Below are 14724 nucleotides of genomic sequence, written 5' to 3'. Positions count from 1 at the left end.
AATAAAGCTGGACACTCAGAGTTTTTTTTCCCAGTTAAATAAGGAGTGAAACGGAGATGAGAGTTGCCATTGGACGACTGGAAAATGATGCTGATGGGGGACAAAGAAATGGCAGATGACTTATTGAATACTTTGCAACAATCTTCACTGTGGAAGACACAACAGGATTGAGTGACTTTGCTGTTACAAAGGAAAAAGTGCTGATCAAACTCAAAGGTCTTAAGGTGGATGAGTCATCTGGACCAGATGGACTACATCCCAGAGTCCTGAGGGATGTTGAAGAGATAATGGATGCATTGGTCACGATCTTTCAAGAATCACTTGATCCTGGCATGGTCCAGGAGGACTGGAAAATAGAAAATTGCACATTTCGGAAGGGAGAAAGGCAAAAGAAAGGAAATTATAGGCCAGTTAACTGAACCGCAGTAGTTGGGATAGTATTGTAGTCTTTTTTTGAGGAGGAGTTTTCAAGGTATTTGGAGACTGATGATAAAATAAGTCAATGTCAGCATGATTTCTGTGAAAGAAAACCGGGCCTAACAAACCTTTAGAGGTCTTTGAGGAAGTGAAGAGGAGGGTGGACAAATGAGAGGCAGTGGATATCATTTACTTGGATTTTCAGAAGGCCTTTGATAAGGTAGCACACACGAGGCTGCTGAACACTATAAAATCCTATGGCATTACAGGAAAGATACTGGCATGGACAGAGGAATGGCTGACAGGCAGGAGGCAGCGAGTGGGAATAAATAGGGCTTTTTCAGGTTGGCTGCCAGTGACTAGTGGTGTTCCTCAGGGGTCAGTGTTGGGACTGCCACGTTGTTTGTCAGTGATTTAGATAATGTAATTGATGGCTTTGTGGCAAAGTTTGTGGATGATGCAAAGAAAGGTGCAGGGGTAGGTAGTGCTGAGGAAGCAATACGATTACAGCAGGACTTGGACAAATTGGAAGAAGTGTTAAAAACATGGCAGATTGAATACAGTGTTGGGAAATATATGATCATGCATTTTGATCCAAGGAATAATATTACTCAGTGTTATTTAACTAGACAGAAAATTCACAGGTGCCAGGGACTTAGGAGTTCTCCTGCAAGAGTCCCAGAAGGTTATTTCACATTTTGAGTCTGTGATAAAGAAGGGAAATGCAATGCTGGCTTTTCTCTGAAGGGGAATAGAATATTTAAGCAAGGAAATAATGCTGAGCATTTATAAGACACAAGTTAGGCTGTACTTGGAGTTTAATCAACGTTTTGGGTCCCATATCTTAGAGAGGAAAGGGGAGTCTCATTGAAACCTACCGAGTGTTGAACGGACTAGATAGAGTGGATGTGGAGAGGTTGTTTCATGTGGTGGGGATACCCAGACTAGAGGACACAGTCTCAACATTGAGGGGACCTTGTGAACAGAGGTCAGGAGGAATATTTTTAGCCAGAGAGTAGTGACCCTGTGGAATACTCTATCACAGACTGCGGTGGAGGTCAAGGCTGTGGGTATATTTAAGGCGGAGGTTGATCATTTCCTGATCGATCAGGCCATCAAAATACATGGAGAGAAGGCAGGTGTATGGGGTTGAGTGGGATCCGGGATCAGCCATGATGGAATGGCGGGGCGGAGTCGATGGGCTGAACGGTCTAATTCTGCTCCTGTGTGTTATGGTCTGACCAAGATTCACCCTGACCCCCCTCCCCCAGTCAGCACCGCCCCCACTTGTCCCATTTAACCTGTCTCAGTGAAGGTGGACTTTAGGACCCGGGGGAGCTCAGGACCCGCCGCCCCGCGGCTGCTGCTGAATCCGCGGTGTTTCTGTTCCGTTGTCGGATGCGGTGAACGAGTTAAAATTGACGGATCGATAATTCTCATCTCGTGTTTATTTCACTCTCCGCACATTTATATTTACAGGGACTTTACTCCTGACGCCGGTCCCAGGACCCGACCCGATTACAAACCCGGAGCGGAACCGGAGCAGATTCTCAGCCACTGGTTTACATTCCGAGGCCAGAAGAGAGGATAAAGTTTCCCCGTGAATTTATTCCCAGTGAAGGTGTGGAGATGGGACTTGGTCTCCGCGTTGTAAAATGAAACTGTCCCGGACTGGTAACTGAGATAAACTCCCACCCTCCCGGGGATGGGACCGGCAGGGAGACGGGGCCCAGGGGAGGGGAACACGTCACAATCCCGATGTAATACGTCATCAACCCGCCCGATGACCCAGAATCCGGTCTCCGGCCTCAGTCTGACCCATCCCTTCCTCTCCACAGACTCTGCGGCGACTCCCAGACACCAGATCCGATTCCCCGTCACCTCCACCTCCCAGTAATGTCTCCCCGATGTGAATCCCTCCGATCCCAGCACACAAGTCCAGTATGTGAATCTCTTCCCGGTGTCAGGGAGATTCCTCCGGGTCCGGGTCCATCTCACACTCTTCCGATCCTCAGACACCTCGAGATACGGATGCGCCGTTTCCACATCCAGGGTGACAGAGACTGGGGGGAGAAGCAGAGAATTAGAGAGTCCCCGGGGATCGGGGGGAGACTGGGGCAGCGCTGCCCCGGGGATCGGGGGGAGACTCGGTCAGCGCGGCCCCGGGGACCAGTGGAAAGGCCGCTAGGCCTCAGGCGCGGTCGGATGGCCGACAGGAACCTTTCCCGAGGTTTGAAAGACGAAAGCGGATGGACAACTAAAGTCTCCCCAAGGGTTTCCGCTGGACGGAGAGCAGAGATTTCCCGATCAAACAGACACAAAATGCTGGAGGAACCGAACGGGTCAGGCAGCATGTGTGGAGAGAGATGGACAGTCTACATTTCAGGTCGACATCTTCCCTCATGAACGGAAATACATAGGGGAGATAAACAGCAGAAACTAGAGCGGGATAGGGATGGATTAAGATGGGCAGGGGCTGGGTGACTGGATTATCAGGAGGTCACAGAGTTTCTTCGGCCCAACTTGTTCGTGCCGAGCAGCTTCCTTTAATGAGCTAGTCCCATTTGTCCATTATTCCTTTCACCTTTCTTATCCACGTACCTGCCAAGATCTATTTTAAAACATTCTCCCTGTACCCATCTCTACAGTTGACCAAGGGCCCCCTGTAAACAGAGATAACCCTCTTCCCCTTCCACTTTATCTTTTCTGTTACTGATTTTTCACCTGGAGCCTACCAGCCTTCTCCTTCCCACCCGCCCCCCCGCCCACCTTCTTTATTGGGCCTCTGCCCCTTCCCTCTACATCCTGACGAAAGGTTTCGGCCTGAAACGTGAACCGATCTTTTCCACGGATGCTGCCCGACCTGCTGAGTTCCTCCAGTATGTTGTGAGTGTTGCTTTAACTCTCTTCCCTGTCCAATGTACCATGAATTTTAGTGTCACCCATAAACCTACTAATTATGTCACCTACATTATCATCCAAATCATTAGTATGATTGACAAACAACCGCGGCCCCAGCACCGACCTCTGCAGGTCACAGGCCTCCAGTCCTCTGTGTTTAAGAGACACTTGGACAGACACTTCAATAGGCAAGGCACAGAAGGAGACTGACCTAATGCTGGCCAATGCGATGAATGTAGATGGGTAAATAGGTCAGCACAGAGGTGATGGGTCGAAGGGCACATTTCAATGCTGTACGGCGATGGCTCTGTGAACTGAATGGATAAGAACCCCCAAACCCCTTCCCCCGACGGGTGCTGAGAATTCCAAACAGACAGTGACCCCTGACCCTTGACTCCTCAGACAGGGAAACATCCTGGCTGCATCCTTGCTGCCAGTTGACTCCTGAAAGAATTTTGTGCTTCCCTGAGATCTCGTCTCATTCTTCTGAACAGGGAACAGGGAACAGAGAACATAGAACAGTACAGCACAGGAACAGGCCCTTCATTCAATGTTAACATTCATTTGTGAGTGGGGAGTGTGAAGGTTCGAGACAGTAAAGGGAGTGATAACAGGAACCAGTAGGGGAGAGATGAATGGCAGATTGAACCAGAGCCAGGTGAGGGAGGGATGCAAAGCCTGTGGGCAAACTGTGTGCATAGACGTAACGAGTAGCTGGAGGGGGACAAAGATGGAGATGAGGATCCATTTGTCCCCTTTCCCACAACCCCATCACCCGCAGCCCCTCATTAGGACAGGGGAAGTATTTGCAGGGACCCTTAAACAACACGGGTTCTGATGCAGGGTTTCATCCCAAACTGTCAACTCCAGTCTTTGTTGTTCTGCAATTATCACTGCTTGTGTCCCCTTCCAATCTACTTTGCCCAGCAACTCCCTCAAGCCTCTGCAACTAACTTTACTCCTCTCTGACTCATCTCCCTTTCCATCTCATGATACATCTGACTTTATCTCCCTGTCAAACGCTGGCGTGAATTCTATCATTTTATGATCACTGCTTCCTAACAATTCTTTTACCTTAAGCTCGCAAATCATATCTGGTTCATTATAAAAATCCCACTCCAGAATTGCCTTTCTCCCATCGGGCTCAACCACAATCTGTTCTAAAAAGCCATCTTGGGGGCATTCTACAAATTTCCTCTCCTGGAATGCAGCACAACATGATTTTCCCAATCTACATGCTGTTGAATCCCCCCATTCCGACCTTCACTGTGCCCTTTTTCCATCTCCTGGTGTGATTTGTATCCCATTTCGATCCAGGCTACTATTTGGAGGGCTGTATATAATTACCATCAGGGTCTTTTTACCCTTGCAGTTTTTTAACTCTACCCACAATGACTCAACATCTTCCAATCGTATGTCACCTCTCTCTAAGGATTTCATTTCACTTTTTGCCAACAGACCCTCCCCATCCCCTCTGCCTACCTGCCTGTCCTTTGAATACAAGGTGTATCCTTGGATGTTGGACTTCAACCAGGATCTCCTTTCAGCCACAACTCAGTGACGCCAACAAAGTTATACCTGCCAATCTCTACCTGTGCTACAACATCATCTACCTTATTCCGTATGCTGGAGCATTCAAATATAACACCTTCAGTCCTGTATTCATCAGCCTATTCGACACTGTCCACAGGAACTTAAGCAAGGTCTTTGATGTCAATTACAGACCACACTGGGGGTATTCTCTGCATTTCCGCTTCCCTGAATATGAGGAAAAATAGAAACATAGAAAACCTACAGCAAAATACAGGCCCTTCGGCCCACAAAGCTGTGCTGAACATGCCCCTACCTTAGAACTACCTAGGCTTTACCCATGGCCCTCTATTTTTCTAAGCTCCATGTAGCCATTCAAGAGTCTCTCAAAAGACCCTGTCGTTTCCGCCTGCACCACCACTGCCGGCAGCCCATTCCGCGCACTCACCACTCTCTGCGTGAAAAAAACTTGGACAGGTACATAGATGGGAAATGGTTAGAGGGATATGGGCAAACACACACAAACGGGACATGCTCAGGAAGACATCTTAGTCTTGCAGATGGATGAAGTGGGCCGTTGGTTAAACATCCATCAAACCCTCCCAGATCATCATCCTGAGCAATCTCACCCTGGAGTCTGTCTGTGAACTGTTGATGTGACGTCACATCAGAGGGCAGCTCAATGCCTCAGAAAGACTGGGTAAGGAGCACAGATTTCATTCCTAAATGGGAATTTGTGCCTGTCTCTTTGACCGTGTGTCACACTCTGATATTATGTGTGTGTTTATGTGTTGATTGTGGTAAATATCAGTGTGTTTGTGTGTACACATTGAGGGAGAGTGTGCACATTGAAATATTTGTATGTCACTGTGTGTCATCACATGTCTGGTGTGTGCTGACAATGTGTGACAAGTGTGAGTTGTTTAAATAAGTAAATTACCGTGTCTGAAGAGAATAGTTTCCAGGTTACTGAGGGAAATAACAACGTACATTGCTGAGACTCTGACTACAATCTGCCAATTCCTCTTGTGTATGTGTGTGGGGGAGTTTTGCCAGGCCGGTTATGCTGTGTGTGCTTCTCCCGAAATGAAATCTTGAAAAATGTCAATGCTGGTTGGTGTGTCTGGGCTCATTCTCACAATGCTTCAATGTAGTGGTTTGATAACCATAAGACCATAAGATATAGGAGCAGAATTAGGCCATTTGGCCCATCGAGTCTGCTCCACCATTCAATCATGGCTGATCCTGTTTCTCTCCTCCTCAACCCCACTCCCCGGCCATCTCCCCACAACGTTTGATACTGTGTTCAAACTCTGTTTCTAAATAGACACGCCTTTATCGTGAGGCTGTGCCCTCTTGTCCTAGACTCCCCCACCATGGGAAACATCCTTTCCACATCTTCTCTGTCTTGGCCTTTCAACATTCAAAAGGTTAAAATGAGATTCCCCCCTCATCTTTCTAAATTCCAGTGAGTACAGGCACTGAGCTATCAAATATTCCTCATATGATAACCCTTTCATTCCCGGAACCATCCTTGTGAACCTCCTCTGAACACTCAACTATACCAGCACATCTTTTCTTAGATGAGGAGCCCAAAACTGTTCACAATACTCAGGGTGAGGCCTCACCAGTGCCTTATAAACCCTCAGCATCACATCCCTGCTCTTGTATTCTAAACCCCTTGAACTGAAACAATGGATTTACCTTTCCCACAAATGACTCTACCTGCAAGTTAACCTTCAGGGTGTTCTGCAGAAGGACCCCCAGGTCCATTTCCATCTCAGATTTTTGGATTTTCTCCCCATTTAAAATAATCTGCATATTATGTCTACTACCAAAGTACATGACCATGAATTTTCCAGCATTGTATATCCTACCAACCAGCCAATGCTCTGACCATACCAATAACATTTCTGTAATACCGTGGGCTCTTAACTTGGTAAGCAGCCTCATGTGTTCAACCTTGTCAAAGGCCTTCTGAAAGTCCAAATATACAACATGCACTACAACCCCTTTATCTACCCTACGTGTAATCTCCTCAAAGAATTCCAACAGGTTTGCCAGGCAAAATATTCCCTAAAGGAAGCCATGCTGACTTTTCCTATCTTGTCCAGTGTCACCTAGTATTCCATAACCTCATAATTAACAATTGACACTAATGTCTTCCCAACCACAGAGGTGAGGCTAACTGGTCTATAATTTCCTTTCTGTTGCGTTCCTCCTTACTTATAGAGTTGAGTGACATTTACAGTTTTCCAGTCCTCTTGCACCACACCAGAGCCCAATGATTTTTGAAAGATCATTTCAAATACCTCCACAATGTCTACCGTTACCTCTTTCAGAACACTAGGGTGCAGTTCATCTGGTCTGAGTGACTTATGTCCCTTTTTGAGCACCTTCTCCCTTGTAACAGTAACTGCACTCACTTCTCTTCCCTCGCACTCTTCAACATCTGGCACAGTGCTACTGTCTTCCACAATGAAGACTGATGCAAAATACTCATTTAGTTCATCTGCCATCTCTTTCTGCCTCGTTATTATATCTTCAACCTTATTTTCTAGTGGTCCTATATCCACTCTCATCTCTATTTTATTTTTTACAATACTTGAAAAACATTATGATATTGTTTGCTCACTTGTTTTACAAAGACAGGTGTGTAAAAAGGGCCCGAAGGATCATTGGAGACCCGAGTCACCCCAACCACAAACTGTGCTGGTTGCTACCGTCTGGGGAATGTACCGTAGCATAAAAACCCCAACAGAGTCCAGGGACAATTCCTTCCACCAGGCCATCAGCCTGCTTAACTCATGCTGAGGTAACTGTATTTCTACGTTATATTGACAAGCATGTTATACATGTAGTTTATCAGGAAGAGAAGAAGAAGAAAGCCCTTAACTCCGAGTGGAGTCACCGGGATGCTGTCATGATGGCGTTTTTTTAAGCCGGCTTTCTTATTCTTATGAGGCCGCGTTGCTAGCTCGACGCTCAACCCAGCACGGATACTGTAAATGGCACATTGAGACGGAGACATAACGTAAAGAATTTTACTGCTCGTTCATATGAAGAATGTAAGTAACAGTCAGTTCAATTCAATTTAATATTTCATTTTTCTCCTCTCAATCATTCTTTCAGTTCCTCTCTGTAGGTATTTAAAAGCTTCCCAATTCTCTGGCTCCTATTAATTTTTACTTTGTTGTGTGCCCACTCTTTTGCATTTACATTAGCTTGTCTTCCCTTGTCAGCCATTTTGCCATTTGAGTATTTATTTATTTTTGGAATACATCTATCCTTCACCTTCCTTATTTTCCCAGAAACTGACACCATTTCTGACAAATTTACTTTGGCCAACTCCTTTCTCGGACCACTATAATTTATTTCATCCTCTGAAATACTACAACGTCAGACGTTACTTTCTGCTTATCAAATTTCAGGTTGGACTCAGTTATGTTGTGAGAATTCTCTCCTAAGGGTTCTTTTACCTAATCACCTCTGGTTCAATACATAACACCCAATCCAGTAGAGCTGTTCCCCGAGTAGTCTCATGGACACACATCAAAGTTGCTGGTGAATGCAGCAGGCCAGGCAGCATCTCTAGGAAGAGGTGCAGTCGACTAGTCCTGACGAAGGGTCTTGGCCTGAAACGTCGACTGCACCTCTTCCTAGAGATGCTGCCTGGCTTGCTGCGTTCACCAGCAGCTTTGATGTGTGTTGCTTGAATTTCCAGCATCTGCAGAATGCCTGTTGTTTGAGTCTCATGGACAAACTGCTCGATAAAACATCACACAGCATTCAACAAATTCACTCTCTTGAGATCCATTACCAACCTGATTTTCCCAATTGACCTGCTTGCTGAAATAAAAAACTCAACCCACGAGGATTCAATATCTTCCTATCCTATCTCACTTCTTTCTACTGATTTACCAGCAGAACCACACCAACCACCCATGTCTACCTTCCAATAACACCGATACATTGTGTAACCTTGGACATTCAGCTCCCAACTACAACCATCCTTCAGCCATGATTCAGTGATGGCCAAAACATCATATCTGATAATCTGTAATCGAGCAACAAGATCATCCACCTTATTTCTCACACTCCATGCATTGAGATATAACACGTTGTGTACTATATCTGCTACCCTTTTTATTCTGCATCCCTAATGCACTGATACTCACCCTGCTGGCTGCAATTTTGTCCTTGCATCTGTCCGCCCTATCTGACAGTCTGACTGCATGATACCTTTGCATTTTTAGTATCAGTCCTATCGCTTCACTCGTTCCCAACCCCCCCCCCACACACACACACAACCAAATTACAGACAATTCTCGCTTCAAATTGGAACTTAACTGAACAAGGAGAAATGAATCTTTATAAGTTTTACCTCGATTAACGGCATCAAGTGTTTCACTCAGCACTGTGTTCAACAAATAGGGGTGATGGAATTTTTCAAACAGTTGGGCCTCTTCTGTCACTGACAATTCCTGGACATCGTCATTAATCCTGTAAATATTAAACTGCTTGTTATAAACTGCAAGTTTGAACTATACAGGTTTTCAATGAAGAGTATGTCCTACCTCCTGTTCCGACGAGCTTCCTCCTGAAATAAATCAGACATAAATCTGATTAGACTTGGACTTACTGTCGACATCCTGAATTTCATCCAAATCATTCAAAGGTGTTGAAAATTCCCACTCTCACGGTAACTCAGAAACACAACCAATACAGAACCACGGATTAAATTACAGGGAAAGTCTCTGAATGTCAGACCATTACTGAGAGGATGAAATTTACGGGGAAGACAGGACAGGTTGTGTATTTTCATCTGGATATGCCATTAGGGTGATAAAATGTAGGAATTTAAGATCAGTGATGGATTTAATTATGTGCGGGGTTTGGATGTACCTCTATTTATGGGAAGAATTGTGGGAGGGGAAACTCCAAATGGATTTTAATAAATCCCATATGAAATTCAGTGAAGAGGAATTCGCTACCACAGGAGTGGTTGTAGCGGAAGAGGAGAGATTGAATGTAATGGGGAAAACTGGATAAACACGTGAGGGACCATGGAGTTCAGGGCACTGTTGCTGGGTGTGGGAAGAGAATTCTGAAGCAGGGAAATTGTTATAGGATGATGGACCGAATGGCCTGTTTATGATGGAGACCGGGTGAGATGCACCACAGTCCACTGTGGGAGGTGAGGGAGGAGATTGCTGAGCCTCTGGCGATGATCTTTGCATCATCAATGGGGACGGGAGAGGTTCCAGAAGATTGGAGGGTTGCAGATGTTGTTCCCTTATTCAAGAAAAGGAGTAGAGATAGCCCAGTAAATTATAGACCAGTGAGTCAACTTCAGTGGTTGGTAATTTGATGGAGAAGATCCTGAGAGGCAGGATTTGTCAAAGGCAGGTCGTGCCTTACGACACTGATTGAATTTTTTGAGGATGTGACAAAACATATTGATGAAGGTAGAACAGTAGATGTAGTGTATATGGATTTCAGCAAGGGATCCCAGGGGATATTGATTTGTGCAACCAGAATTGCCTTTCCCACAGAAGGCAAAGAGTGATTGTAGACGGGACATATTCTGCATGGAGGTCGGTGATCAGTGGTTTGCCTCAGGGATCTGTTCTGGGAGCCCTTCTCTTTGTAATTTTTATAAATGACCTGGATCAGGAAATGGAGGGATGGGTTAGTAAATTTGATGATGACACAAAGGTTGGGGGTGTTGTCGATAATGTGGAGGTCTGTCAGAGTTTACAGCGTGACAGCAATAGGATGCAAATCTGGGCTGAGAAGTGGCAGTTTGCAGTTCAAACCAGATAATGGTGAAATATGATGGCAGACTTTGGTACTAATGGTAAGACTCTTGGCAGTGTGGAGGAGCAGAGGGATCTTGGGGTCCGAGTCCATAGGACACTCAAATCTGCTACACAAGTTGACTCTGTGGTTAAGAAGGGATTCGGTGCATCGGCCTTCATCAACCACGGGACTGAGTTTAGGAGCCGAGAGGTAATCTCACAGCTATGTAAGAGCCTGTTCAGGCCCCACTTGGAGTGCTGTGCTCAGTTCTGGTCGCCTCACTACAGAAAGGATGTGGAAACCATAGAAGGGGTGCAGAGGAGATTTACAAAGATGTTGCCTGGATTGGGGAGCATGCCTTATGAGAATGGGTTGAGTGAACTCGGCCTTTTCTCTTTGGAGCGACGGAGGATGAGAGGTGACCTGATAGAGCTGTATAAGATGATGAGAGGCATTGATCAGAGTCAGAGGCTTTTTCCCAGGGCTGAAATGGCTAGCAAGAGAGCACACAGTTTTAAGGTGCTTGGAAATATGTACAGAGGAGATGTCAGGGGTAATATTTTTACGCAGAGAGTGCTGAATGTGTGGAATGGGCTGCCAACAATGGTAGTGGATGCCAGTACGATGGGGTCTTTTAAGAGACTCCTGGATAGGCACATGGAGCTCGGAAAGATGAGGGCTATGGGTAACCCTAGGTAATTCCTAAAGTAAGGACATGTTGGACTGAAGGGCTTGTATTGTGCTGTAGGTTTTCAATGTTTATATTTCTACGTTTCTAATGTGAAACTTAATTGAAAAAATAAAGAAACATTGAAAGTTTGCCTAACCTGACGGAAACCGGATACAGAGGATAAGTCTGATGTGTGGGTCACATTCTATGTTTTCACGGATTGACAGAGAGACCCTCACACCCACCGCACCAAACACACTCACAGCCTGTGACTGGAACTGGGTGTTAATGGGAGATTTAGAGGATATTTAATGTGATAAGTAATAGACAATCAGCAGCTCTGTTTTATGATCAGAACAAATTATTTCAGAGAAGTTTGCATTCTGTCCTGGGACGTACAGAGGTTGTGAAAGTCCAGTTTTGGGACAACAGCAACCCTGAATGGTTGCATCAACTGTCTGGTGAAAAACAGTTTACTGCCATTTATTAATGCTGTGTCTAGGAGCAATGCATCTGTTTTCTGTCTTTGATAACCCTGTCTGTTTTCTGTGGTACGTGATTGTTACAGTAACTACTCACGTGTGTGGCGGCCTGGTAATAGCGAAGGGAATAAGTTACGTATTCATGCTTTGTTCTGGGCAGTTTTGAGCTGAGGACGGAAGATATCTTGTCGTTTGTTGATCGCTTCGTTGCTGATTAATTTACGATTAATTACGCTGAAATTTCATTGCCTCATGATTGTATCTTGCAGATAAAGGATTGAATACCTGTCTTCGACATTTTGGAAGGTTGTTATTGGAGTGACTGGAGGGCTCGTCATACAATCATAACTATCTGTGTGACGTTGCCAGCAGCGGCAATTGGTTAGTTAGAATTGGCCACTGTGCTGTGTTTATTTCAAATATACCACTGTTCATTTAGTGCCCTTTGACAGAAACAAACTGAAATAAAATCCCTCACCTTGAGAAATATCACACTGTCTTTTTGATCCATCTGTTCCTTTAACGTAGTGATTTCCTCCTGAATAAGCCTTATCTGCTTCTGAATCTCACGAAGATTTTTCTCCATTGGATTGAGAATCCTCTTCTCTTCCTCCCTGAGATCCCTGAGTAAGCTCTGCTCTTTCTCAGTGATAATCTGGCGCAGTTCAGCAAACTGGGATGTGAAACGGGACTGAAGGCTGTGTGACTGTTCCTGTCGAATGAAAGGTGAAGATGAATTTACTGTATTGCTATGTGTATTTCCTTATGACATTAAGGAGACCATTCGGTCCATTAATGTCCATGCTAACTCTGAAACATTCCCATCAACCCCATTCACTTACGTTTTCCTGAAACCAATTCTCCCCATTGACCCATTAACTCCCACCCGATTCACATACACCCTCCCCCACCTTCACAGGGTTAATTGTAATTAACCATTCATCCAGCATGTCCTTGGGATGTGTCTGAAACTGTCGTGGTCACAGAGAGAACATGCAAACTCCACACAGACAATACCAGAGGTCAGGATTGAACCCAGGTCACTGGAGCTGCGATACTCTGCTATTCCGCATTAAAGAGAGCAAAACTATACAGTAATATCAGAAATTCCACTCAGAAAGCCTCACCCGAACTCCGGAAATCTTCTCTTTCTGTTGCTGCTCCTTTTCCTGGAAGTCTGATTTCTTTTTTGTGAAAGAGTCTAAGGAAGATTTAAGCTGATCCTGGAAGTCAGAGAGCGAAGGAAAAAGTAACAAAAAAAGATGGATCAAAAGAAACAGGTGATCAAACCCGATCATCGCACACAAAATGCCGGTGGAACTCAGTGAGTCAGGCAGCATCTGTGCAGGGGAAATAAACATTCGACGTTTCGGGATGTGACCCTTCATTAGGACTGGGAAGGAATGGGGCAGAAGCCAGAATAAAAAGTTTGGGGATGAGAACCAGCTGACAGGTGACGGGTGAGACAACGTGAGGGGGAACGTGGGGGAGGGTGATGAAGTGAGAAGCTGAGAGGGGACAGGTGGAAAAGGAAAGGATCTGGAGAAGAAGGAATCTAAACGAGAGGACAATCGACCATGGAAGAAACGGGAGGAACTGCGGCTGTTTGGGGCCCTGAATGGTGACGAGTGAGGAGGTTAGGAGTCGGGTGCAGCATTTGTCCCGCTTCCAGGTGTCAGTGCCAGGAGGGAGATCAGTGGGGAGGAGCGAGTGGACAAGGGCGATACAGTACGGTGAGCGATTCCGACAGAGAGCGGAGAGATGTGGGGTGTGGGATGGGCTGTGGGACGGATAGATGGTAGAATCCCGTTGGAGATGGCGGAAGTTGCAGAGAATGATGCGTTGGTTATGGAGGCTCGTGTAGGGTTTAGGAACTGTGTTAAGTATTAAATTAGTTAGTTTTTACCATGTAGATTTTAACAGCTTCTTTAATCGGCCTGAAGCGGTGCTCTCTGTGTTCTTCCGCAACTGCGCAGATTACACAGATCAGTGTCTTGTCCGTTTCACAAAACAGCTTCAGTTCTTCCTCATGTTCCTCGCACTGAAGTTTACTTTCCTTCCCTTTCGGATTCAGGTTTAGATTTCGCGCTTTTTCAGCCAGATTTGCTAAGGCCCGACTGACCTTGAGGGTGCGGTCAGCAATCTCCTCTCTACATTCCGGGCAGGAGTTTCTCTCCTCCCTTTCCCAACACCGTGTGATACAAGAACGACAGAAGTTGTGTCCACACTCCAGTATAACCGGATCTGTGAAGAAATCCAGACAGATGGGACAAATTACCTCCTCGGTCCAACTCTCGGCCGGTGCTTTCGAAGCCATGTTAACTCCCGGCACTTCCTGATTCAGAACGCTTCCGCTTTCGGGGAGCTGCCGATCCCCTGCAGTACCGCGATTGTCCACTACACGCGCTGCAGACTCATGGGTGAACATGGTTTTGCTGGATGTGTTCAGTGGAAATTCTGGCCATTTCTATGTTTAGTGTGGATCAAAAACACATTAAACAGGCAACAGATAAAAAAACGTGGCCATGGACTGTCTAAGCCCGGCTACGAGCGGAAAAGGGTTGGCTATATGGACAGCAACCCTATCTCGTAAAAACCTCGTGCGACAAAAATGTCACCTGCATCTCCAAAGGCCCCATCACTGCGATCGGAAGGACCTTCACCTGGAAGGCGATTGAAGTCGTGTGATCATCCTCGGATTGAGGATGAGGAGAAATTTCCCCACCCACAGTGCGGTGAATATTTGGAGTATTCTCCACAAGTTTTCTAAATTAAAAGGGCTGCTGCTGGCGGCCTGTGCCCCAGTGGGCGTGATGGGCTGAAAAAGAAGCTGAACAGAAATTAAGCCGGAGAGAAGAGCCTGGTTCAGTCTGAGGCAGGGCTCAGGGGGGAGTTCTAAAGACATGAGAGACTGCAGATGCT

At 45.8% G+C, this 14724-nt stretch overlaps 1 protein-coding gene and 1 long non-coding RNA gene across 2 annotated transcripts; one reads left to right on the top strand and one right to left on the bottom strand.

Annotated features, from left to right (window-relative positions):
• Nucleotides 1-1770: 1770 nt before the first annotated feature.
• On the bottom strand, nucleotides 1771-14132 carry LOC140185304 (zinc-binding protein A33-like). The gene is made up of 6 exons (XM_072238694.1): nucleotides 13709-14132; nucleotides 12930-13025; nucleotides 12281-12514; nucleotides 9426-9448; nucleotides 9233-9351; nucleotides 1771-2480 (listed from the first exon to the last, which is right to left on the bottom strand). Exons 1-6 carry the CDS (start codon nucleotides 14117-14119, stop codon nucleotides 1936-1938), a joined length of 1428 nt encoding a protein of 475 aa, XP_072094795.1. The 5' UTR covers nucleotides 14120-14132; the 3' UTR covers nucleotides 1771-1935.
• Nucleotides 2576-12276, top strand: LOC140185423 (uncharacterized). Its single transcript, XR_011882628.1, has 3 exons — nucleotides 2576-5548; nucleotides 7710-7916; nucleotides 12072-12276. It is a non-coding gene; the product is annotated as an uncharacterized lncRNA (long non-coding RNA).
• Nucleotides 14133-14724: the final 592 nt, after the last annotated feature.

Source organism: Mobula birostris, chromosome 20 (assembly GCF_030028105.1).
Source record: "Mobula birostris isolate sMobBir1 chromosome 20, sMobBir1.hap1, whole genome shotgun sequence".
Taxonomy (NCBI): Eukaryota; Metazoa; Chordata; class Chondrichthyes; order Myliobatiformes; family Myliobatidae; genus Mobula; species Mobula birostris.
This window is presented reverse-complemented; position numbering and strand designations above follow the sequence as displayed.

What these genes read in the sequence shown, in the direction of transcription:
- LOC140185304 (XM_072238694.1), bottom strand. Translation starts at nt 14,119, where the DNA reads ATGGCTTCGAAAGCACCGGCCGAGAGTTGGACCGAGGAGGTAATTTGT. An exon ending in AAGCTGTTAAAATCTACATG is followed by an intron (nt 13,026 to 13,708) that starts GTAAAAACTAAC and finishes TCTGACTTCCAG; the next exon opens with GATCAGCTTAAATCTTCCTT. An exon ending in AGAAGATTTCCGGAGTTCGG is followed by an intron (nt 12,515 to 12,929) that starts GTGAGGCTTTCT and finishes TTCATTCGACAG; the next exon opens with GAACAGTCACACAGCCTTCA.